Raw genomic sequence first — 23,717 nt, 5'->3', positions numbered from 1 at the left:
CCAAAGTCTGTGGCAAGACTTGAAAATTGCTGCTCACAGACTCTCTCCATTCAATCTGAGAAAGCTTGAGCTATTTTGCAAAGAAGAATGGGCAAAAATAATCACTGTCTAGATGTGCAAAGCTGGTAGAGACATATCCAAAAAGACTTGCAGCTGTAATTGCAGATAAAGGCGGTTCTACAAAGTACTGACTCGGGAGGCTGAACACAAATGCACGCCACACTTTTCACATATTTATTTGTAAACAAATTTGAAAATCATTTATCATTTTCCTTCCACTTCACAATTATGTGGCACTTTGTGTTGGTCTATCACATAAAATACATTTATATCTTTGGTTGTAACATGACAAAAGATTGGAACATTTCAAGGGGTGTGAATACTTTTTCAAGGCACTGTACCTATCTATCTGCAGTCTTCTTTTCTCTACAGCCATTCAAAGTGATAAATATTTAAAGCTTGTCTGAGAGTTCAGAAAAAATGGGGCAGAGAGCCAAGTCACACTCTGCTGACCTCAGTGAGGAGGGCTCTGATATCTGATTGGAGGGAAGGGACACACCCCACTTCACACAGCACACAGGAACAGAGCTGAGGCTGTCAAACAGCTGGAGGTCCCTCCCCTGTTACCATTTTTCTCTTGGTGTCTGGAAAACGTGTCAGAATTGACTCATGCTGATAGCAGATCACTTCACACTATAGAGGGATATGTTTTGTGGCAACAGGAAAGGCAGAGAAGCTGTTCAGTAAGCACGAAACGCATCTGTCCCATACTGAAAGAGGATAAAAAGAACATTAATTGCAGATACCATGGTTTGAACCCAGTCTGTGCTAGGAGCACTTGAATAGTGTCAGGGAAGACAGGCTTTCCATGTAAGCACCCGGCGTGCACGCATGCGTACTACCACTTTAAGACACACACCTGTCACTAATACTGAAGTCAGGCGGGCTATTTAAACAGGGCTCCTACAGAGGTTCATTGCTGTTTGGTCTGCAGCTCCTGTGTTGTATCCTGTTTCCTGTGTGACCTCTGATTCTGATCCAGCTTGTTGTTACCTGTGATTGCCTGCTGCCTGTTCTGATCCCGGCTTCCCATAGACTCTGATCCTGCCTGCTGATTCTGTCTGCTGATCTTCCGGTACTACTTGGCTTGTGACCTGACCTCTCTTCTGCCTACCGTCTATGCCTGATCTGCCTGATTATTACCGACCCGGCCTGTCTGACCCTGCATCTCGCTCATCCAGCCTGCTACAGCTCCCAGCCCTGCAAGCTTGCATCTGGAGCTGCTCTGTGGTTCATCCCAGCCTGCCACCAGTCAAGCATCGTGTCAGCTCATCTACTATCTGCCTGCTGATCACCGCTACTACACGGACTATTGAACTGTTTACAGGCACTCATACCCCACCGTGCTCCTGTGGCTGCTGTATCACTACCAGTGGTCCGCGAGCCGGAGTTGTACGAGAGGCCTTCCTCTACACGTCAGGCTCACATCCCAGGTACGTAACAAATAGTGAGGTGTAAACCCATACTGTGCAATAGCCTCATCCAGTACTAAGTCAGCCTAAGTTCCAGGCATAGGTAGAAGGTAGTGCTGGTCAAACAGGAGAGGAGATCCTTATAGTGAATGCCACAGCAGGAGTGGTGTAGCTGTGAAAAAAAATCCTCTGTTTTGGCTGAGCAGAAACAGAGGTTATGCGAAATCAGAACTAAACCTTGTCTCTGTGATCTAAATAAAAGGTGAGGTGTTCAAGTACAGAAAGATAGAAGTGGTGAGTATTACAATGTGCAGTGCTTTTTTAAAGTAAGAACCATGATTATGAATTTTCAAGCATAACCCACAATGGTCTCTAAGGGTCCCCAAATAAAAATGAAGACCTTTCTTACTTGACAGTCTATTATCGTTTTTTGGCCAATGTTGCTATAAAACCCCAGGTAGAACTGACAACAGATTAAGAACACAGAACTTTAGAAAATAAAAGTTACTATACCTTCAGCTACTGCTTTGCTTACAGTTGTGCTGGAAAAGCCCCTCTGGAAATCCTCCTCAAAGGCAACAAGAAAAATAACCATAAATGACATTATTGTTAACAACTAAATGTACACATTTGCCTACTAGCTCACACAGCATACCAGGACAGCAAGTATATCAGTAGAGCAACAAATGGTGGGGACCATCCAACAAAAACTGCCTGGAGAATGCTTAAGAATATGAGCAAATGGTCAATGTTTGGGGACTTTCAGAACCTCTGTTGTCTTGTTGTAAAGTACAAATGTGCTGTCAATGTCTCCTCTTTCTTCTGAACATACAACTACAAAAGAAACGTATGCCTTGAATGCCTAATGAAAGCAACATAGAGGGAAATTCATACAGAGCGTTGTAGGCACTCTTTAGAATTCCCTCACGCCTCTGCAATAAAAATTGTTGGTGTTTGTGACAGATTTATGTACCTGTTGAAAACATGCACATGAATTTGTGGAGGTGGCAGCACTGAGGACAGAGTGTCCAGTCCAGTCACGGCTGCTCAATATCACTGAGCTCCCTCCCCTGCCACTGCGCCCATAAAACAGATGCATGGCAGAAAATCTTTGTAGTGGGGTGAGTAGAGCCTGATGGGAAACTGAGAAACGTGTTCCTCATCAGGTCTATCTTGTTTTTGATTGACCGTGAGATGCCCATGTGACTCTAAATTGCTCAAATATGGGCACTGCCATATTTGGCTAATGGCATCAGCCAGTATCCCCAGTCCCTTCATTTACATTAAGCTTTTGTTTGGGGAATCTTGGATAAGGAAGCCAGTGACTACCAGCATCCTAGCAATTACAAGTCCTGTGTGGGAAGTGGTCACATTCACAACAGCTTCCAGCACAAAATGCATCACACTGAGCACTGATGACTTTATCAGCCAGCTGAGAATTGATCTAAATTATGTTCAGTTTCCTAAACTGCAAACTGATGGTCATTTTTTTAGAATATGATACAGCCATAGCAACAGATTCTAAAAGTGTCAGTAGTAACAACTTCCTGAATCTGACGCACATGTTGATACTGAAACTAGTGCAAACGCTTGTCTGATTTAGGCAGAGGTAGTTTTAAGGGGTTTTGCTGGCAGAAGTGTCATAACACATTTATTGCATTTCCCAAATTGAGGGGGGGATTCATAAAAAAATATTTTAGACCTTCTTTAGAACTCACTTGTACCTCAGCACCAAAATAGTCAGTGTTTGCGTCGCTAAGTCTGCAGCTTTGGGGAAAGAGGGGGAAAGGTTGGGTAGTGTAGATCAGGGTTTCTCAACTCCAGTCCTCAAGGCGCCCCAACAGGTCATGTTTTCAGGCTGTCCATTATTTTTCACAGGTGATTTGATTACCACAGCTGTTTCATCTGAGGGAAATCCTGAAAACATGACCTGTTGGGGCGCCTTGAGGACTGGAGATGAGAAACACTGGTGTAGATCACGAAGGCTAGAGATGGCAATCGTACTTTTAATAAAAATGCATTTATGTTTATAAGGATCTACATTACATATGCTTTTGCTAGTATTGCTCCCCTCTCCCTAATTTTAGGCACAATTCTATTATGTTTTCTTTTGTGGAATTGTTTTTAAGGCAGATTTGATTTAATCCTAAAACACTTGTGTAAAAAATTTTTTAACCCCATGGCATTTTACCTTCGAGTTTCTACTGAATTTTAAAAGAAGGAGAAAAGTGAAATGTTTACAAAACTAATGCATAAAGGATTGAATATTCCCATTTTTAACAACCGGATACAGCCCCATTTAGCTAGTGACTTAGATTAAGGTTAAATACTTTTACTGAATTCTTTGCCAGCGGTACAAATTCTGGTGAAGACATTTCCTGTACTGGATCCATTATGTCCATGTCATCCACATCCGAAATAGTAAGTGCACCTGAGATAAAAATAAATAAAATACACCTCACAGGTACAGGGTATTATTCTAAACATTAAAGAACTAGCATTTTAAACTTTTCAGTGGTTGTAAACCCTTACATATACTCACTGATATGACTGACCTCAGGTGATACACAAAGATTAAATACAATCCTCCTATATAAGTTGTCCCTGATTATCTGCAGCCCTCTTCCCTCTACAGCCTTTCAAAGTACAGAGTTTAGACAGCATTTCTGAGCTCCAGAAGGCAGGGAGCATGTATTGGAAGTCACACACTTCACAGCATAGAGTAGTGAGCCAAGAGTAATCTGAGACCTGAGTTGAGGAAATCGACCCCCCCCCCCCATCTGCTTAGTCCCATAAGGATGCACAACTGATGCAATCATTCACCTGCTGTATGCTGGGGGGGGGGGGTTGTCTCTCGGAAATTGTCTAGTGTCAGTATAGACTGTCAGATGTGACTCGTGCAGATAGCAGAGAAATTGAGAGGAGGCAGAAATCACACTAGCTGCTTTGGATAGAGGCAAGTATACCCTATAGAAAAATATAATTTGGTAATTTTTCATTTCAGCAGTTTACAACCACTTTAAAAAAATACTAAATATAAAATGATGCAAATTATCTTTCATGTAAAGTATTGCCAATTTTATATACAAACATATGAACATTCTCATTTACATAGAATCTGATATGCAAAGCTTTTTACCACATTTCCATGTGGTTTTTTTTTTTAATTCCCAATTATTCCAAACTAAAGGTACCCATAGACTTGTGACGTGTGTGCAATCCTACTAAAACAGAAAAATGTATTATCGTGACCCCCAATTTTTTGGTTTGGATGGCATAGGCAAGGGTATTTTTTTTTTATTCCTCTCTGTGTCCCTGCAGGGGAAATAATCCATTTTATACTGGAAATCATTGTCACCAGGACATAAAGTGATGGGAGGCACCAGAACAGAGAGTGGAAACCTTCCAATAGGGACACCTGTTCCAATGACAACTGTTTAAGGGGATATGAACCCTCCTTAGAGGGATTTCCACTTCAAAATCCCAAACCAGAGGTTTTTACTCCTCCCTACTATAGTCAAAACATAAGAAAATGTTTTGGCTGTAAATCTATTTTAACCCATACTAGCAATACCCACTTCACACTAAATTCTATATGCTGCAGAGGAGGTAACTGTTAAATTGCTCAGTAGCATGACAATAAAATCACTCATGTAGTTAAATATAAACATGGAGTTCACTGTGCATCTAATTTTGAACTGTGCAATACTATGGAAAAAGTGCGAAAACTCTAGAACACAGAAATAAATGCTGCGACTATGCAAACAGCATTTCGTGCAGTGTGTGCTATTGGTGCATGGATTTATTTCAAAGCTGATATCCCTGTATATAATCCTTTATTGTTTTGTGTGTTTTTTAACTGGCTGTTTTATGACATTAGGCCCCTTTTAGACTATCAGACCGATCAGTTCCACTTGTTGGTTTTTCAGGTTCTATATGAAGTGGCGGGTGTCAATGGACATGTGTCTGTTAACACCCGCCGACATCCAAAACAATTCTATCCGCTAAAAAACAATGGATGGGAATCCGTTCCCCATCCATCTGGCAGATCAAATGACAATTGTGTGTAAACTAACAGGTGGAATCGCCGGTTATAAAATAAAATATTATGGAATCACTATGTACTTTGCAGTTCTAAAACAAACATCTGCATCAGATTACATCCTGAAAAATGATGTCATCATCACCAAACATCCTTTCAATTGATGGAATAAGAAAAGTGTCCAAAATATCAATATACAGTAAACTTGTGCATTTATTGAAGATTTAATGACTGTCATCTCCCCCATACATTTACCTGACATACAACCCCATATCATCAATGATTGTGGAAATTTGCATGTTTTCTTCAGGCGGTCATCATACATTTCATTGGAGCGGCACCAAACAAAAGTTCCAGCATCACCACCCTGCCCAATGCAGATTTGTAATTCATCACTGAATATCACTTTCATCCAGTCATTCACAGTCCATAATTACTTTTCTTTAGCTCACTATAACCTTGTTTTTTTCTGTTTAGGTGTTATTAATGGTTTTTACAAATCAAATGGGAAAGTTGTTAAAGGGAAGCGTACTGGTAGACCAAGGAAGACATCAAAAGCATCACATTAGAAAACTTAAAGGGGTTGTAAACCCTCAAGGTTTCTCACCCTAACACATTCTATGCATTAAGGTGAAACATCTTTTGTAGTGCAGCAGCGCCCCAGAGCGCCCCTTTTACTTACCTGAACCCGATCGTTCCAGCGACGGGGATAATCAGAACAGCTCCAGCCACTGTCTAGGGTCCTCATTGGCTGGATTGATAGCAGCAGGAGCATTGGCACCTGCTGCTGTCAATCAAAGCCAGTGACACAGGAGCCGGGGGGTGGGGCCGAATCCTGCGGTCTGTGTCAATGGACGCAGCAGTAGAACTTGGGAGCGCACTCGCACAGGTGCCCCAAGGGAATGCAGGTCTCCGTGAAGGCACTCGAGATAAGGAAGAGCCAGGAGCGCCGCTGGGGGAACCCAGAAGAGGAGGATTGGGGGGCCCTCTGTGCAAAACCCTTGCACAGAGGAGGTATGACATGTTTCTTATTAAAAAAAAAAAAAAAAAAAAAAAACACCTTTACAACCCCTTAAAAGCAATATGCCCTAAAAACAGAAAATGCACAACAAAACAAACGAGGAACAAATGGTCAGAAACGGGAGTCAATATCTGTGACCGAACTGTAAGACATCGCCTAAAGGAAATGGGATTTACTTACATAAAAGCCAAACGAAAACCATCATTAACACCTAAACAGAAAAAAACAAAGGTTACAGTGGGATAAAGAAAAGCAATCATGGACTGTGAATGACTGGATGAAAGTGATATTCAGTGATAAATCATGACTCTGCATTTGGTAGGATGATGATGCTGGAAAGTTTACAGTCCTTAAATCTTCAATTTTAATAAATGCACAAGTTTATATTGAGATTCTGGACACTTTTCTTATTCCATCAATTGAAAGGATGTTTGGCGATGATGAAATTTTTCAGAATGTAATCAGATGCAGAATATGTTTGTTTCGTTTTAGAACTGCAAAGTACATGGTGATTCCATAATATTTTCCTCAGAAGTATTTCTTAAAGTCAGAAGGTTGGAATGTTAAATGAAAATAGATTTGAGGCATGTCTGATTATTTTTTTACACAAATAAACAATTGAATGAACATTTTCCAAAAGTGGTGATTCCATACTTTTTGCCAGGAATTGTAGTTTTAGTTTCAGAAACTCCGTTCATTCCGAAATTGAATGTTAAAAGAGGAAGAAATATTGAAGTACTGTCGAACGACATTCATCAAGTCATTAAATGCAATGAGAATGTTTATCTAAACGTTTGTACAAACAATTCTTTAAAACACTACTAGTGTATAGCCAGTATTAGTAAGAGGGAGAACCCTAGGATGAGTCTCATAGACATAAGATTGTCACCCAATCTGAGAACAGCCATCTTTCTTAATAGATAGCTTTATGGCAGCTGTCTACCTCAATAGGACTCATTAACAAGGCCAAACATTAAAATAAAACTTTAAATTTATGGGAAAATAATATTTTACCTTGGAAAACTAAACATTATCCTTACTTTGGACTATATACATTAAAGTGAATGTAAACCCTTTCCTACACCCAGTGAACTGAACAGCCACAGATAATACACAGAGATGAAACAAATCTCCCTCATAAGTTTTACATGCATATCTGCTGCTTTCAGCTTACTATATTCTTTAGAAAGGGCACATCATGTTAGAAATTTTCTCTTCCTGTTCAGCACTGGGAGTGGATTCTTGGCATACACTGTGTGACAGCTGATTGGAGGAAAGGCACACCCCTCCTTCACATAGGCAGAGGAAGAAAGGAATGTGCTGTGAATAGACCAGCTCTCTGCTAATCTATTTATAGCACCCACCCCGACACAAATTTCAGACTGGTTTTATCTTCTGTGTCGGAGAAGTTGTCAGAAGTTATTATACTGATAACAGAAGAATGGAGCAGCAGAAACACACGGGACTAAAGCCTCGTACACACGATCGGATTTTCCGCAGACAAAACTTTGGACTTTTGTCTGAAGGCGTGTGCCTGGATTTTGCCTTGCATACAAATGGCAAAGAATTGTCGGCCAACAAACACGAACGTAGTACTTTTTTTTCAGCTCTTTAGTGCCACCCTTTGGGCTCCTTCTGCTAATTTCGTGTTAGTAGAAGTATGGTGTGTGTTGATTCACGCTTTTCATTTCGCGCTTTTCAGTTCACGCTGTTCATTTCATGCTTTTCAGTTATTTTCTGAACGTCCGTTCGTCAACCAGACATGTTGCAGAATCGGAGAAGATAATGTGTTATTTATTATTGGCCTTGCAGTTATTGCTTTGGCCCAAGTCCAGTCCAGGAACAGGAGGAGAAGGAGGAGTTCTGGGACAAAAAAATGGCTGCTTTATTAAATCGTGATCAATTATGTCATATGCCTTTGCTGCGGGAGCTCCCGGGGGGAGAATTATCTGCGGATAAAGGACCCCTGCTTCACCAACTCTTGGCATTGTTGACCCCCTATATTAAGAAGCAGGACACATGCATGAGGCTTTTATTTTATTTTTTGGTTGATTAATAATGATTTGATTTGTTATATTTTTGGATGCATGGAATGCACTTTTTGGTTAAGTTCTATTGACAGATAGCATGTCAAATTTTATTTGTTTTCTTTTGTTAATGCACAATAAAAAAATTGTGGAAAATAATACTTGGCTATGTGTTTTACTTCAAATGACAGTTTTGGAGTAGGCAGTTACATTTAAAAAAATACAAGGTAAAATTGACAAGGGACACCAACATAGTTGTATCTTTGCTCTTAAAAGCTACGGGATAATGGTGTTGTGGTAACTTGCCCCGAAAAAAAAAAAAAAAGCATAATATTATTCTTGATATCACTAGAAAAAAAAAGCCCTTGAAAATTTGTTTGCAATAACTCCATCAGTATCACCAGCAAAGCAGCTTCACTATTATCCCATTAAAGAAGAGGAGAATGTGCGCTGCATTTCGAGATCTCATAATTTGCCATGTCACGAATGTTAATTCTCCATTACGAACACTAGTTTACAAGACCGACCGCTTCTGGCTCGTCCTTGCTTCCGAGCACGTGTTTGTACTTTGGACTTTTGTCCAACGGACTTGTGTACACACTCTCAGAAAATCCGACAACAGACATTTGTACAAACGGTCGGATTTTCCACCAACACCATGTCATCACACATTTCCCGTTGGAAAATCCGATCGTGTGTATGAGGCTTTAGGGCTTTGGAGAGAGATAACACTGCAGTTATATGTGCCTAAGTCAAATTTCATGAATCAGGTTTACATCCACTTTAAAGGTCTTTAACCGCTTGTGGACCGGCCGCCGCAGTTATACTGCGGCAGGTTGGCTCCGCTGCGCAAAATCACGTTATTGTACGTGATATCGCAAGGCCTGGATAGCAGGCGCACATGCCTGCCGCGAGCTCTGTGAGTCCGACCGTGGGTCTAGCAGACTCGATGTCCGCAGGGATACCCGCGATCGTCTCACGGAGAGGAAGAACAGGGAAATGCTGATGTAAACAACAAAAAAATTCAAAAGTGTGGCGCTATAAGCTCCGTAAAAATGAATATATCAAAATTAAATGGAAAGGGGTAAAAACACTCACATAGCGTGATAACGTTTAAACTTGGATTTATTTAAAATATAAGAATAAAAAACAAACTCACATTGGCAGAAGATAAGAATAGCATGTAAATCGTGTGGCGGCAGTCGTGAGGGGTCCACCTGACATGTTTCAACTAAACAGTCATCACCCCAGATTGGTGAATGTATATGAGTGTTATTACTTCGTTCACTAGTCACTGTTGCATCTGTTCACGTGGCACTTTTTTGGTTTACACTGAAATGTTTGCTTTGAAGTCACTTAATTTTTAGGTTTTCCATTTCATTTTGATATATTCATTTTTACGGAGCTTATAGCGCCACACTTTTGAATTTTTTTTTGTTGTTATTTTGATCCTGAGTCTACGGGTGTGTTGGCTGCTGTTTCATTTTATTTTCAGCGCAGCGCTGTACTTTACCTTGGTATGCTGATGTAAAAAGCATTTCCCCATTCTGCCTAGTGACAGGACACTGAACACAGCTCCCTGTAATCTGGAGCGGTGATCAGTGTCGTGTCACACATAGCCCCTACCCCCCCCAGTTAGAATCACTCCCTAGGACACACTTAACCCCTGCAGCGCCCCCTCCTGGTTAACCCCTTCACTGCCAGTCACATTTACACAGTAATCAGTGCATTTTTAATTGCACTGATCGCTGTATAAATGTGAATGGTCTCAAAATAGCAGCAAAAGTGTCCGATGTGTCCGCCATAATGTCGCAGTCACAATAAAAATCGCTGAACGCCTCCATTACAAAGTAAAAAAAAATTATTAATAAAAATGCCATAAATCTATCCCCTATTTTGTAGACACTATAACTTTTGCGCAAACCAATCAATACACGCTTATTGCAATTTTTTTTACCAAAAATATATAGAAGAATACATATCGGCCTAAACTGAGGGAAAAAAATGTTTTTTTATATTTTTTTGGGGGGATATTTATTATAGCAAAAAGTAAAAAAATCATGCGTTTTTTTTCAAAATTGTCGCTCTTTTTTTGTTTATAGCACAAAAAAATAGGATTTTTTAAAACAGCTTACCTGTAAAATCCTTTTCTTTCGAAGGACATCACGGGACACAGAGCCACAGTAATTACTGATGGGTTATATAGGTATCACTGGTGATTGGACACTGGCACACCCTATCAGGAAGTTCAACCCCCTATATAATCCCTCCCCCTTGCAGGGATACCTCAGTTTTGTAGCCAAGCAATATAGTGTATTAGAAGAGGGGCGGGACCTCTGTGTCCCGTGATGTCCTTCGAAAGAAAAGGATTTTACAGGTAAGCTGTTTTAAAAAATCCTATTTTCTTTCTCGAACATCACGGGACACAGAGCCACAGTAATTACTGATGGGATGTCCCAGAGCAATGCTACCCGAGGGGGGGAACCACGACCAAGTAGGGTGCAATCAGACCTGAGGACCCTGTACCGCTGCCTGCAGCACACTACGCCCAAAGGCGATATCCTCATGCCTTCTCACATCCACCTGATAGAATCTGGTGAATGTATGAACTGAAGACCAGGTTGCGGCATTGCAGATTTGAGCCATAGAGGCCCGGTGATGCACTGCCCAAGAAGCACCAATAGCCCTTGTGGAATGTGCCCTGATCTGAAACGGAGGAATCTTCTGTTTCAAACCGTAAGCTTGAATGATCAACTGTCGAATCCATTTAGAAATGGTAGCTTTTGACGCTGCCTGTCCTCTATTGGGACCCTCTGGCAGCACAAACAAAACATCCGTCTTGCGGATCTGAGTAGTTGCCCCTAGATAGGCCTCAACTGCTCTTACTACATCCAACGAATGTAGAGATCTCTCTTCCGGAGAACAGGGATCTGGAAAAAAGGAAGGTAGAACAATGTCTTGGTTTAAATGAAAATCAGAAACCACCTTTGGTAAAAAACTAGGATGAGGGTGTAGTACCACTCTATCCTTGTGTATAATCAAATAAGGCTCCTTACAGGAAAGAGCTGCTAATTCTGATACTCTTCTAGCAGAAGAGATGGCCACCAGAAAAATTAATTTCCTTGTCAACAAGACCAAAGGAATCTGACTTATTGGTTCAAAAGGCTGTTTCTGTAACACAGCCAGGACCAAATTCAAGTCCCAGGGGTTTAGGGGCGCTTTAACCGGAGGATTAAGACGCATCACCCCCTGCATAAAGTTTCGGACCAAAGAATGCGAAGCAAGTGGCCGCTGAAATAATACTGATAAAGCAGAAACCTGGCCCTTGATGGTACTCAAGGCCAGCTTCATCTCTAATCCCATCTGTAGAAAATCAAGGATTCTACCTATGACATATTTCCTGGGATGCCAACCTCTGGATTCACACCAGGTTATATAAGCCTTCCAGACTCTATGATAAATCATCCTGGAAGCTGGCTTCCTTGCATTAATCAAGGTAGATATGACAGGACCTGAGAGCCCACGACTCTTCAGAACGTGGGTCTCAATAGCCAAACCGTCAAATTTAGCGTTTGTAAGGCAGGATGGAACACTGGACCCTGAGATAACAGGTCTGGGCGTACCGGTAGGGTCCACGGGGAACCCACCGTCATCCTTACTATTTCTGCATACCAAGTCCTTCTGGGCCAAGCGGGGGCCACCAGAAGTACCGACTTCCTTTCCTGCCTGATCCTGCGAAGGAGTCGTGGTAGTAGCAGAATAGGTGGGAATGCGTAAATCAGTGAGAACCGATGCCACGGAATCACCAACGCATCCGTCCCGCATGCAAGAGGATCTTTTGTCCTTGCCACAAATCTGTCTATCTTTTTGTTGAATCGGGATGCAAAGAGATCTATATCTGGAACCCCCATCTTTGGCATATGGCCCAAAAGACATCAGGATGCAGAGACCATTCCCCTGGAAGTAACTGCTGGCGACTTAGATAGTCCGCCTGCCAATTCTCTATTCCCGGGATGAAAACTGCCGATATGCATGGCACATGCATCTCTGCCCAGACTAAGATCTGGTTCACCTCTTTTTGAGCAGCTCGGCTCCGGGTGCCTCCCTGATGATTGACATAAGCCACTTCTGTGGCATTGTCGGACTGGATCCTGACCGGACAACCCTGTAGCCTGATAGTCCAGGCTTTTAGAGCTAGATGTATCGCCCGGATCTCCAGAATGTTGATGGGTAAGGTCCTCTCTGTCTTGGACCATACCCCTTGGACCGCAGCCTGTTCAAGAACTGCTCCCCAACCTGACAGACTGGCATCTGTTGTTACCACCGTCCAGGTAACCGGTAGAAAGGATTTCCCCTTCTGCAGGTTTTCGGGTATGAGCCACCAATTGAGGCTCTGACGCACCGCATGCGACAGGTGCATCGGAAAGTCTAATGCCTGAACCTTCTTGTTCCAGGTCGACAGAATACTGTGTTGCAGCATTCTTGAGTGAAACTGAGCATAGGGAACTGCTTCGAATGAAGACACCATCTTCCCTAGTAGCCTCATACAAAGGCGGACTGAGGGACCCTTCTTGGTCCTTACTGTCAGAATCAGCTCTCTCAAAGCAGTGATCTTTGCCTGGGGTAGAAATATTTTCTCCTGGCTTGTATCTATAATCAGACCTAAATACTCCAGTCTTCTTACTGGTTTTAGGAAAGACTTTTCTAAGTTGAGGATCCAACCCAGGTGTTCTAGATACCTGACCGTGGTCCTCAAGTTTCCATTCAAAGAGGCTACCGACCAGTCTATCAAGAGCAGGTCGTCTAGGTATGCTATGACAGCTATACCCTGAGCCCTTAATCTGGCCAGAGGAGGAGCCAAGATCTTTGTGAACACTCGAGGTGCAGTGGCTATCCCAAAAGGCAGAGCCACAAACTGGAAATGGCGCCCTCCTACCTCGAAGCGCAGAAACTTCTGATGAGCAGGAAAAATGGGCACATGCAGATATGCATCTCTGATGTCTATTGATGCCAGAAATTCTCCTCCCTGCAGGGTGGGAACTACTGTTCGAATTGATTCCATGCGGAAGGATTGAATCCTTAGGAATCGGTTCAGATCCCTTAAGTCCAAAATGGGCCTGACATCCCCATTTGGCTTTTGGACCGTGAAAAGGTTGGAATAGAAGCCCAATTAATAACAAAAATTAAAAAAGCATCTGCTGCGCCAACCAAATAAACAACAAGCAGCCAACACCACCAATTAGACCAATTGTGAAAATCAATAGAAAAAAGAAAAAAAGTGTAGCGCTGTGATGTGCCAATCAGTAATAGTATAACATAAACCATTTAACACACCTTTATGTTTTTCAAATGTTAGGTCCTGTTAGACCTCACAAGACAAAAAGCAATAGACTAATTAAAAAATCAAATGTTTTAAAAAAGACATTGTTAGCAATAAATCATGTGTAATAAACAATATGTAATAAAACAATGTGATTTATGTGTATATCATAAAATAATAATAATCCAAAACCCTCAATCCAAATACAAACATGTATAACGTGAAATGGGGTAGGGATAAATGGCAAGTCCCTGGGGGGTTAAACAGTTCATTAAATCAGGTAGAGAGATCAAGGAACATAGATGTGAGTCTCAAAATAACATCTATTCCTATCTCCAATGGATTCTTCCAATGCTCGACCAGGCAGAAAGATAATATAAAATGCCCTTACCGGACGTGGTGGACTCACAGGCCGTTGGCGGTGAGTCATACGGGCTTGCACCGTTAGGTACGGCAAGGTTACAGCTGCTCTTGGTCCACGACAAACGAGTCCTGGAAGGGTCTCCAATCCTGAACAGTCCCCCGGAATCGTCCTCCAGCGATCACTTGAATCTCATATAATTGAGATGCAGGAAACAGGAGAAAAAAGGCTCCACATGGCATAAATTCCGGATTACCAAAGAATTTTATTGTATAAAAGTTCCAATAAAAATTCAAGTAAAAACAAAATTCATATAATCGAAAAAGGATAAAATTTAGCGCAGTAGACAGATGGTTAGGGTAGCGTCATACACCCATATGTATGACGCTACCCTAACCATCTGTCTACTGCGCTAAATTTTATCCTTTTTCGATTATATGAATTTTGTTTTTACTTGAATTTTTATTGGAACTTTTATACAATAAAATTCTTTGGTAATCCGGAATTTATGCCATGTGGAGCCTTTTTTCTCCTGTTTCCTGCATCTCAATTATATGAGATTCAAGTGATCGCTGGAGGACGATTCCGGGGGACTGTTCAGGATTGGAGACCCTTCCAGGACTCGTTTGTCGTGGACCAAGAGCAGCTGTAACCTTGCCGTACCTAACGGTGCAAGCCCGTATGACTCACCGCCAACGGCCTGTGAGTCCACCACTTCCGGTAAGGGCATTTTATATTATCTTTCTGCCTGGTCGAGCATTGGAAGAATCCATTGGAGATAGGAATAGATGTTATTTTGAGACTCACATCTATGTTCCTTGATCTCTCTACCTGATTTAATGAACTGTTTAACCCCCCAGGGACTTGCCATTTATCCCTACCCCATTTCACGTTATACATGTTTGTATTTGGATTGAGGGTTTTGGATTATTATTATTTTATGATATACACATAAATCACATTGTTTTATTACATATTGTTTATTACACATGATTTATTGCTAACAATGTCTTTTTTAAAACATTTGATTTTTTAATTAGTCTATTGCTTTTTGTCTTGTGAGGTCTAACAGGACCTAACATTTGAAATACATAAAGGTGTGTTAAATGGTTTATGTTATACTATTACTGATTGGCACATCACAGCGCTACACTTTTTTTCTTTTTTCAATAGAAGCCCAATCCCTGGTCCTTTGCGGGAACTATCATAATGACCTCCTGCGACAAAAGTCGCTCTAACGCTAGAAGGAGCGACTGCTTCTTCTCTGGGTCTCTGGGAACATTTGATCTGAGGAACCGAGGAGAAGGGAATTCCTGAAACTCCAGCTTGTACCCTAAGGTTACCGTGGAGACTACCCATCTGTCCTGGAAGTCCTCGTGCCAGAGCTCTGAGAACTGTCGCAGTCTTCCCCCCACTCGAGTGAGCGGGGGCGCCCCCTCATGCAGAGGTCTTAGTGCTGTGCCTAGTAGGCTTCTTTCCCCATGACTTCTTTTGTCCCTGGGGTTGACTCTTGTCTCTGGACCCCGATGGAGGCGGCCGTCGAGACTGCCTGGAGGCTGAAGCCCCCGGCGCTGGGGAAAGAGTCAGTTTGAAAGAGGGACACTTACTCTTCTTCTTGACAGGTAAGAGAGTGCTTTTCCCACAAGAGATTCTCTTGATATAGTTATCCAAGTCCTCTCCAAACAACCTTGCACCATGAAATGGAAACCCAGCCAGTAGCTTCTTACATGGTGCTTCGGCTGACCAATTTTTCAACCATAGGATTCTACGTATATGCACCAACCCCAGTGAAAGACGGGAGGTTTGCACGATAGAATCTCTAATGGCGTCAACCACAAAGCATAAGGCCGCTGGAAGGTTAGCAAACCCCTGGGCCTGCTGTTCAGGTAATACTTTGATGACCTGCTTAACATGGTCTCTTAAGTATTGACAGACTCCAATCGCTGCTACTGCAGGTTGGGCCACTGATCCTGCTAAGGAGAAAACATCCTTCAATAGGGATTCCATCCTTTTATCTACAGGATCCCTGAGCATCTGAGCATTGTCTACAGGACAAGTCAGGCTATTATTTACGGAGGAAATGGCGGCATCAATAGCCGGTATTCCCCACATTTTAATAAACTTTTCTTCCATCGGATAAAGTGTTGAAAACTTTCTCGGCGGAAAAAAAAACGTTTGTCTGGGTGATCCCACTCAGAATAAATAAGCTTTTCAAGTAAAGTATGAACAGGAAAAGCATGTGCTGCTTGGAAAGGTTTCAGTGACCCCAAAGCAGAAGAGGATTCTTTAGCAGTTTCAGGTATGGGCAACTTAAATGTGGAGCGGACCAATCCAGTGAGGATCTGCACTAAGACTTTCTCCTCTTGGGAAGTCGCAGAGGGTCCCTCTCCACCTGAATCCTCCGAAGAGGAATCATCCATCCCATCCCGATCCTCTGAAAGGGATTCATCTCCTTTATCCCAGAGCTCCTCTGTCTAAGGGTCTTGGGGAACAGAGGAAAGCCTAGTGCGTTTTCTTCCACTGAGTGAAGACGTAATCACGGCCATTAATCTTTCCTCTAGACCATTAATGGTTGAGGAAAAAACCTCTTGTGTAATATATACAGGGGCTGAAGTGCCAGAAGCAGGTGTAGCCCCTGACCCCGATGGCTCTCCCTGGCTAGCCGTCCCTGGCCCATCTTTAGGGGGGGAGGATGCTGCCGACAGGGGGCCCTCAGAACCTGAACGAGATCCCCTAGTGTCTCTGGTTCCTGGGGTGCTTGAACCTCTTCTACCCATAGTGCAAAGCAACAAGGTGTGAGGTATACAAATGAACACTGCCCGCTGAGCGATGTAGTCTGGCTAAAAGCCTTGCTACCCAATGCTCAGTCTGGTGTTACTTCAGTAAATGCTGCCTAGGAGAATGCCTGTGTCCCACCTTACATGCGACCGTCAGCTCTGTGTCTCTCAGAAGGCTGAGTGCACCTGTACAGAGTGCCTTTAATAGCCTGCAGCTGGCCTGAGTGGGAGTCTAAACACTCTGTGCTGACATCCCGCCCCCTCCTCTACCGCCCCCCCCCCCTCGAGTTTTGAAAAAAACGAGCGCTTCCCGCACTGCCGACTCTCCTGTCATGCTTCTGGAGAAAAGGCTGGGGATGGGGGGGGGGAAGGAGGGAGACTGGTAACAAGATCTGCCTGAACGGCTATCTTCAGAGATGGTGGCCATTAGGCCGCAGAGCCCGGGTGGTATAACCACTTTCTAGACCCCTGTGGCCCCTCTCTAGCCTGGGGGGAACATTCAAACATGAGAAATCCCCCTTTCCACCTTACCTGCTTGCAGCCTGCTTTGAGATGCTGGGACATAATCAGCACTGAACACCTGAGACAGTCAGTCAGCATGTGTAGGTTTGTGCTCTTGGCAGCCCCCGGTGGTCACAATAGGCATAGCATGCATTTACCTTAAAGGAGAAAAGCCACTAGAACTCAAAAATTCTGTGGAATCTCCTCTTACCTTATCCAGCCGCAGGGTGCTGTTTACACAGACCCAATCTTCACCTCTCACGGTGGGCTCCGTTTGAAAAAACCGTCAGAGACTGGGGCCCCCATCAGTAGGGGGATCCAACAGTTCTGGGACCGTAAAGCACCTCGCCAGAAATTAGGAAGTTTAAAGCCATTTTCTGATCTGCGGGGTCCAGCTCTCTAAAAAGATAAGCATTACGGGTAAAACCTCGTTTCTTCGGACACGAGGCCCGGGTACCATTCAATTCGGCCATGAAAAGACACTTTGAATGGATCCGGTTCGCCTGGCTTGCCCCAGTATAGGATCTTAGGATATTCCCTTTGGAGCTCAGCACAGGACATCTTTACACGTCCATCACCTAAGACACTGGCGTAAAAACTGAGGTATCCCTGCAAGGGGGAGGGATTATATAGGGGGTTGAACTTCCTGATAGGGTGTGCCAGTGTCCAATCACCAGTGATACCTATATAACCCATCAGTAATTACTGTGGCTCTGTGTCCCGTGATGTTCGAGAAAGAAATAAAAACGCAGAGGTGATCAAATACCACCAAAAGAAAGCTCTATTTGTGGGGGAAAAAGGACGTCAATTTTGTTTGGGAGCCACATCGCACGACTGCGCAATTGTCAGTTAAAGCGACGCAGTGCCGAAGCGCAAATAGTGCTCTGGTCTTTGGCCAGCCAAATGCTCCGGGGGTTAAGTGGTTAAAGTGACATTGGAGGTTCAATAAAAAATGTCGCCTCTCAGACTCTATTGTGTTCCAGGTATGGGACAGGAAGGTCTTGGTTTGCAGCTGGAACACAGCACAGTATGCTGTATGTAGACTTAGCTACATACAGTACATTCAGCAGCCTCATATGTTAGTGAGGAACAAAGTTCATTTGGGCCAGACTGACCCAAAGGAACTATGTAAAGTTTAAAAAAAGCTGGAGTTTAGCTTTAACCCTTGCAGTGTGATTGGGGGGGTTCAGCTTTAAGGGGTTTTGACCAGTCAGCCATGTAGTCACAGCCAGTATGGAGTAAAGAGCAGGTCCCTTTAAGTTCTGAGTTCTAGAGAGAGAGAGAGAGAGAGAGAGAGAGAGAGAGAGAGAGAGAGAGAGAGAGAGAGAGAGAGGGTTCTTTGACTAGAACAGTAAGCACACTGTTAAGGCAGGACACTTCTGGATCCATGGGAGAAACATACCACATTTGTACAATATCCTCCACAAACAGGTACAAAACCAATAGGCATTTGTGGGGAGCAAACAGCTTGTCAGAGTGTTTCTAATCTACACAGAGAAAGAGCTGGAAAAGCATGTGCAATGGAAAAGTCTTTGATGCCTCAGGAGCTTGTAAGGAACCAAGACTGAAAACGGCACAGATAAAAGCAACAGGACGTTCCAGAGTGGTGGCTATCACATAAATAAGAGCTGAAATAGTCTCTTAATTAAGGAGTGATAGTAGTAGACTGCAACTGCTCAGTGGCAAGCTCATCAAAGGTTAGAGCTATTCAAAAAGCAGAAACAGCAGCAGGGAGATGCTTCCTCAACACTATATTGGAAGAAAGAGTGCGCAGAGAACTTGAGCGACACTCCATCCAGCAGATGAAATCATCAGGAATTTAAAAAGCACCCACTTTAGTGAATGAGTTAGCTCCTAGTGCTCAGCCCAACTTGCCTACTTACTAGGTCAGTCTTTCGAGGGGCAAGTGGTGAGGCACTGCCATCGGTTCTGGACCCAGAAAGCGTGCCACATCTAACTTTTACCAGAATAGAGTCTGGAACGTGCTCTACATAGTAACCCAGTGCCTAAAGGTCACTCCAGGCTATTCCTGTAACATCCAGAGCAGCAGGGACCAGAAACAGCACTCCAAAGCCAGACTGAGGATGGCTGCACTGGATAGCTGCAATCAAAAAGACAAATCTCCAGTAGAGAGGAAAAAAGAAAAATAATCTTTAATACAACAAAGCTGCAAAAAATATGTAAATGTAGAATACTAGCAAAAAACCGAGGCATGCTGGTAAGTAGGAGGGGTTATCCTGAGCTGACCTACAGTTTTTGTGCTCGTCAGTGTGCAGTCCTCCTGTATGTGGCAATATAACTTGTTTTTATATCAACCTAATGGGTTATTTCTACAACTATGAGACCAACAATTGATAACTTATAAAAAAGTACAGTAAATGTGGATGATCTCATTCAATTTGGCATCTAGCATGAAAAAAATAGGATTTTTATAACAGCTTACCTGTAAAATCCTTTTCTTGAAGTACATCACAGGACACATGACCATAGTAATAACTATATAGGTATATAGGGCACCTTCAGGTGATGACACTGGCACACCCAAGGCAGGAAGTTCACTCCCTATATAACCCCTCCCCTTACCAGGAGTACCTCAGTTTTTGTAGCAAAGCAATATACATAAATCCCAAAAGAGGGGAGGGACCTCTGTGCTCCGTGATGTACTTCAAGAAAAGGATTTTACAAGTAAGCTGTTATAAAAATCCTATTTTCTTTATCGTACATCACGGGACACAGACCCATAGTAATAACTATATGGGACGTCCCATAGCAATGCTATTTGAGGGGAGGGAGACACAACCAGCTGGGTGTCAACAGACTTGAGGACCTATACTGCAGCACATTGCACCCAAAGGCGATATCCTCATGCCTTTTTACATCCACCTGATAAAACCTGGTGAATGTATGGACCGAAGACCAAGTTGCGGCCTTACAGATCTGAGCCATGGAGGCATGGTGATGCACTCCCCAAGAAGCACTAACTGCTCTGGTAGAGTGTGCCTTGACTTGAAAAGGAGGAACCTTACCTTTTAAACCATAGGCCTGATTTATAACTTACTTAATCCATTTAGATATAGTTGATTTCGATGCTGCCTGTCCTTTCCTAGGACCTTCTGGCAGCACAAATAAGACATCAGTTTTCCGGATCTGAGCAGTCATCTTTAAATATACTTTGACCACTCTCACCACATCAAGATAATGTAGTGACTTCTCTTCCCTAGAACATGGTTTTGGAAAAAACGACGGTAGGACAATATCTTTGGTTCAGGTGAAAACCTGAGACCACCTTAGGCAGAAAACTTGGACGAGGGCGCAACACGACCCTGTCCTCGTGAATAATTAAATATGGCTCTTTACAAGAAAGGGCAGCCAATTCCGAAACCCTCCTCGCTGAGGATATAGCAACCAAGAACACAAATTTCCTTATCAGAAGGACTAAGGGAGTATGCTGTATCGGTTCAAAGGGCTGATTTTGCAACACTGACAAAACCAAGTTCAAGTCCCAAGGCTTCAAAGGTGATCTAACTGGCGGACCACATCACCCCTTGCATAAAAAACTTGGATCAAAGAATGCAAAGCAAGCGGTCTTTGAAATAAGACCAATAAAGCAGAGACTTGGCCCTTAATAGTACTCAAGGCCAGCTTCATCTCTACCCCAAACTGTAGAAGGCAAGAATTCTGCCTATGCTATACTTCCGAGGGTGCCAACCCTTGGACTCACACCAGGAAACATAAGCTCTCCAGACTCTATAATATCTGACTCTGGGAGCTGGCTTCCTTGCATTAATCAAGGTAGAGATAACTGACCCGGATAGCCCACGTTTCTTCAGAATGTGGGTCTCAATAGTCAAGCCGTTAAATTTAGAGTTTGTAAGGTAGGATGGAATTTCGGCCCCTGCGAGAGTAGGTCTGGACGCAGTGGAAGGGACCATGTTCCGCGTGCAAGTTGATCCCTTGCCCTGGACACAAAGGTGAACAACTACATGTTGGACCTGGATGCCAAAAGACCTACGTCCGGGGTCCCCCATCTTTGGCAAACAGCCAGAAAAATGTCAGGGTGAAGGGACCATTCCCCCGGGAATAACTGCTGGCGACTCAAGTAGTCCGCCTGCCAATTCTCTACTCCCAGAATGAAGATTGCCCATAGGCAAGGAACATTCCTTTCTGCCCAAGTTAGAATATGGCTCACCTTTCTCTGAGCTGCAAGACTCTTGGTGCCCCCTTGGTGATTGATATAAGCTACAGCTGTGGCATTGTCGGATTGGATCCTGACAGGACAACCCCGTAACCTGAATGTCCAGGCCTTCAGAGCCAGACGCGCTGCCCGATTCTCTAGGATGTTGATGGGTAAGGTTCTTTCGGGTCTTGACCACTGTCCCTGGACGGTTGTCTTTTTTAGTACTGCTCCCCAACCTGAAAGGCTGGCATCTGTCTTTACCACTTTCCAGATAACTGGTATGAAGGATTTTCCCTTCAGCAGATTCCAGGTTACCAACCACCAATTAAGGCTCTGGGACATCTTTGGGGACAGTCGCATTGGTAAATCTAGAGCCTGGACCCTCTTGTTCCAAGCAGACAGGATACTGTTTTGCAACAGTCTCGAATGGAACTGGGCGAAGGAAACCGCTTCGAATGAAGCCCCCATCTTTCCTAACAACCTCATGCAAAGGTGAATGGAGGGATCTCTCTTCGACCTGACCATCTGCACCAGCTCTCTTATGGTGCTGATCTTTGCCTGAGGAAAAAACACCTTTTTCTGGGCTGTGTCAATGATCAGACCTAAGTACTCCAGCCTTTTTAGTGGTTTTAAGGAAGACTTTTCTAGGTTGAGAATCCAGCCTAGGCTTTCCAGGTATTTGACTGTGCTCACACACTTTGCTCCAAGCAGGCAACCGACCGGGCCAATTAGTAATAGATCATCCAGGCTATTATGCCCTGCGCCCTTAGCCTGGCCAAAGGTGGAGCCAGATTCTTTGTAAATACCAGGGGGTGCTACAGCCAGCCCGAAGGGCAAGGCCACAAACTGAAATTGGTGCTATTTGACCTCAAACCGCAGAAATCTTTGGTGAGCGGGAAATATAGGAACATGCAGATATGCATCACTGATATCGATAGATGCCAGAAATTCCCCTCCTTGTAGGATAGAAACCACCGACCTGATCGACTCCATGCGAAAAAAGCGGACCTTCAGGAACTGATTCAGACTTTTTAGATCTAGAATGGGTCTGACATCTCCATTCGGTTTTGGTACCGTGAAGAGGTTTGATTAGAACCCAAAACCTTGGTCTTCTGTGGGGATTTCCATGATAACCCCCTGAACCAGTAATCGGTCTAATGCCCGAAACAGAGATTGCCTTTTACTTGGATCTTTGGGAATGTTTGGCCTCAGAAAACGAGGCAGTGGAAACTCTCGAAACTCCAATTTGTAACCTAGAGCTATTGTAGAGATGACCCATCTGTCCTGAATTTCCTCCTGGCAGACTTCTGAGAACTGCAGAAGTCTTCCCCCCACCCTGGCGAGTGGGGGCGCCCCTCCATAATGAGGCCTTAGAATTCTGTTTTGCAGGTTTCCTCCCCCAGGACTTCTTTTGTAACTGGGCCTGACCCTGAGGCTTTCCTCTAGAGCCTGACGGCGGAGGCGGTCGCAACAGCCTAGAATGTCCCTGGCCCTGGAGGAGTAGCCGCCTAAATGAAGAGCGTTTATTCCTTCTTTTGACTGTCAAGAGAGTACTTTTCCCACTTGAAATCTTTAGGATGTATTTGTCCAAATCATCCCAAATATCCGATCCCCATGAAAACGAAAACCAGTCAGGAGCCTTTTTTCTAGTGCTTCGGCTGACCAATTATTCAACTACGCATGTGCACTAGCACAAGTGCAAGGCAAGATGCCTGGTGAAAAGAATCCTCAATGGCGTCAATAGCAAAACATAATGCCCTTGGCAGTTCGGCCAAGTCCCGGGCCTGTTGCACAGGAATCTCCTTAAGGGCCTGTTTAAACTGGTCCTTCAGGGATTGACAGATGCCTATTGCAGCGACTGCAGGCTGAGTAACTGCACCTGCCAAAGAAAAAGAGGATTTTAACAGGAATTCCAATCTTTTATCTGTTGGATCCTTAAGCATTTGAGCATTGTCTACTGGACAAGTTAGACTTTTATTCACACAGGATAATATAGCAGCGTCAACTGCTGGTACATTC

The 23,717-nt window shown here is 43.5% G+C and overlaps 1 protein-coding gene across 1 annotated transcript in view; it reads right to left on the bottom strand.

The window, feature by feature from the left end:
- Positions 1-23,717, bottom strand: part of SYCP2L (synaptonemal complex protein 2 like) — a 256,224-nt gene that overhangs the window by 81,995 nt on the left and 150,512 nt on the right. Inside the window, exons 27-28 of the mRNA XM_073632795.1 lie at positions 3,803-3,903; positions 1,986-2,040 (exon numbers count right to left, since the gene is read on the bottom strand). Of these exons, the coding sequence (XP_073488896.1) occupies positions 1,986-2,040; positions 3,803-3,903 (156 nt within the window). The remainder of the gene's footprint in view (positions 1-1,985; positions 2,041-3,802; positions 3,904-23,717) is intronic.

The sequence above is a fragment of the Aquarana catesbeiana genome, linkage group LG05 (genome assembly GCF_042186555.1).
Source record: "Aquarana catesbeiana isolate 2022-GZ linkage group LG05, ASM4218655v1, whole genome shotgun sequence".
Classification (NCBI taxonomy): domain Eukaryota; kingdom Metazoa; phylum Chordata; class Amphibia; order Anura; family Ranidae; genus Aquarana; species Aquarana catesbeiana.
The sequence above is the reverse complement of the archived record's forward strand: the minus strand, read 5'-3'. Positions and strand labels throughout refer to the sequence as shown.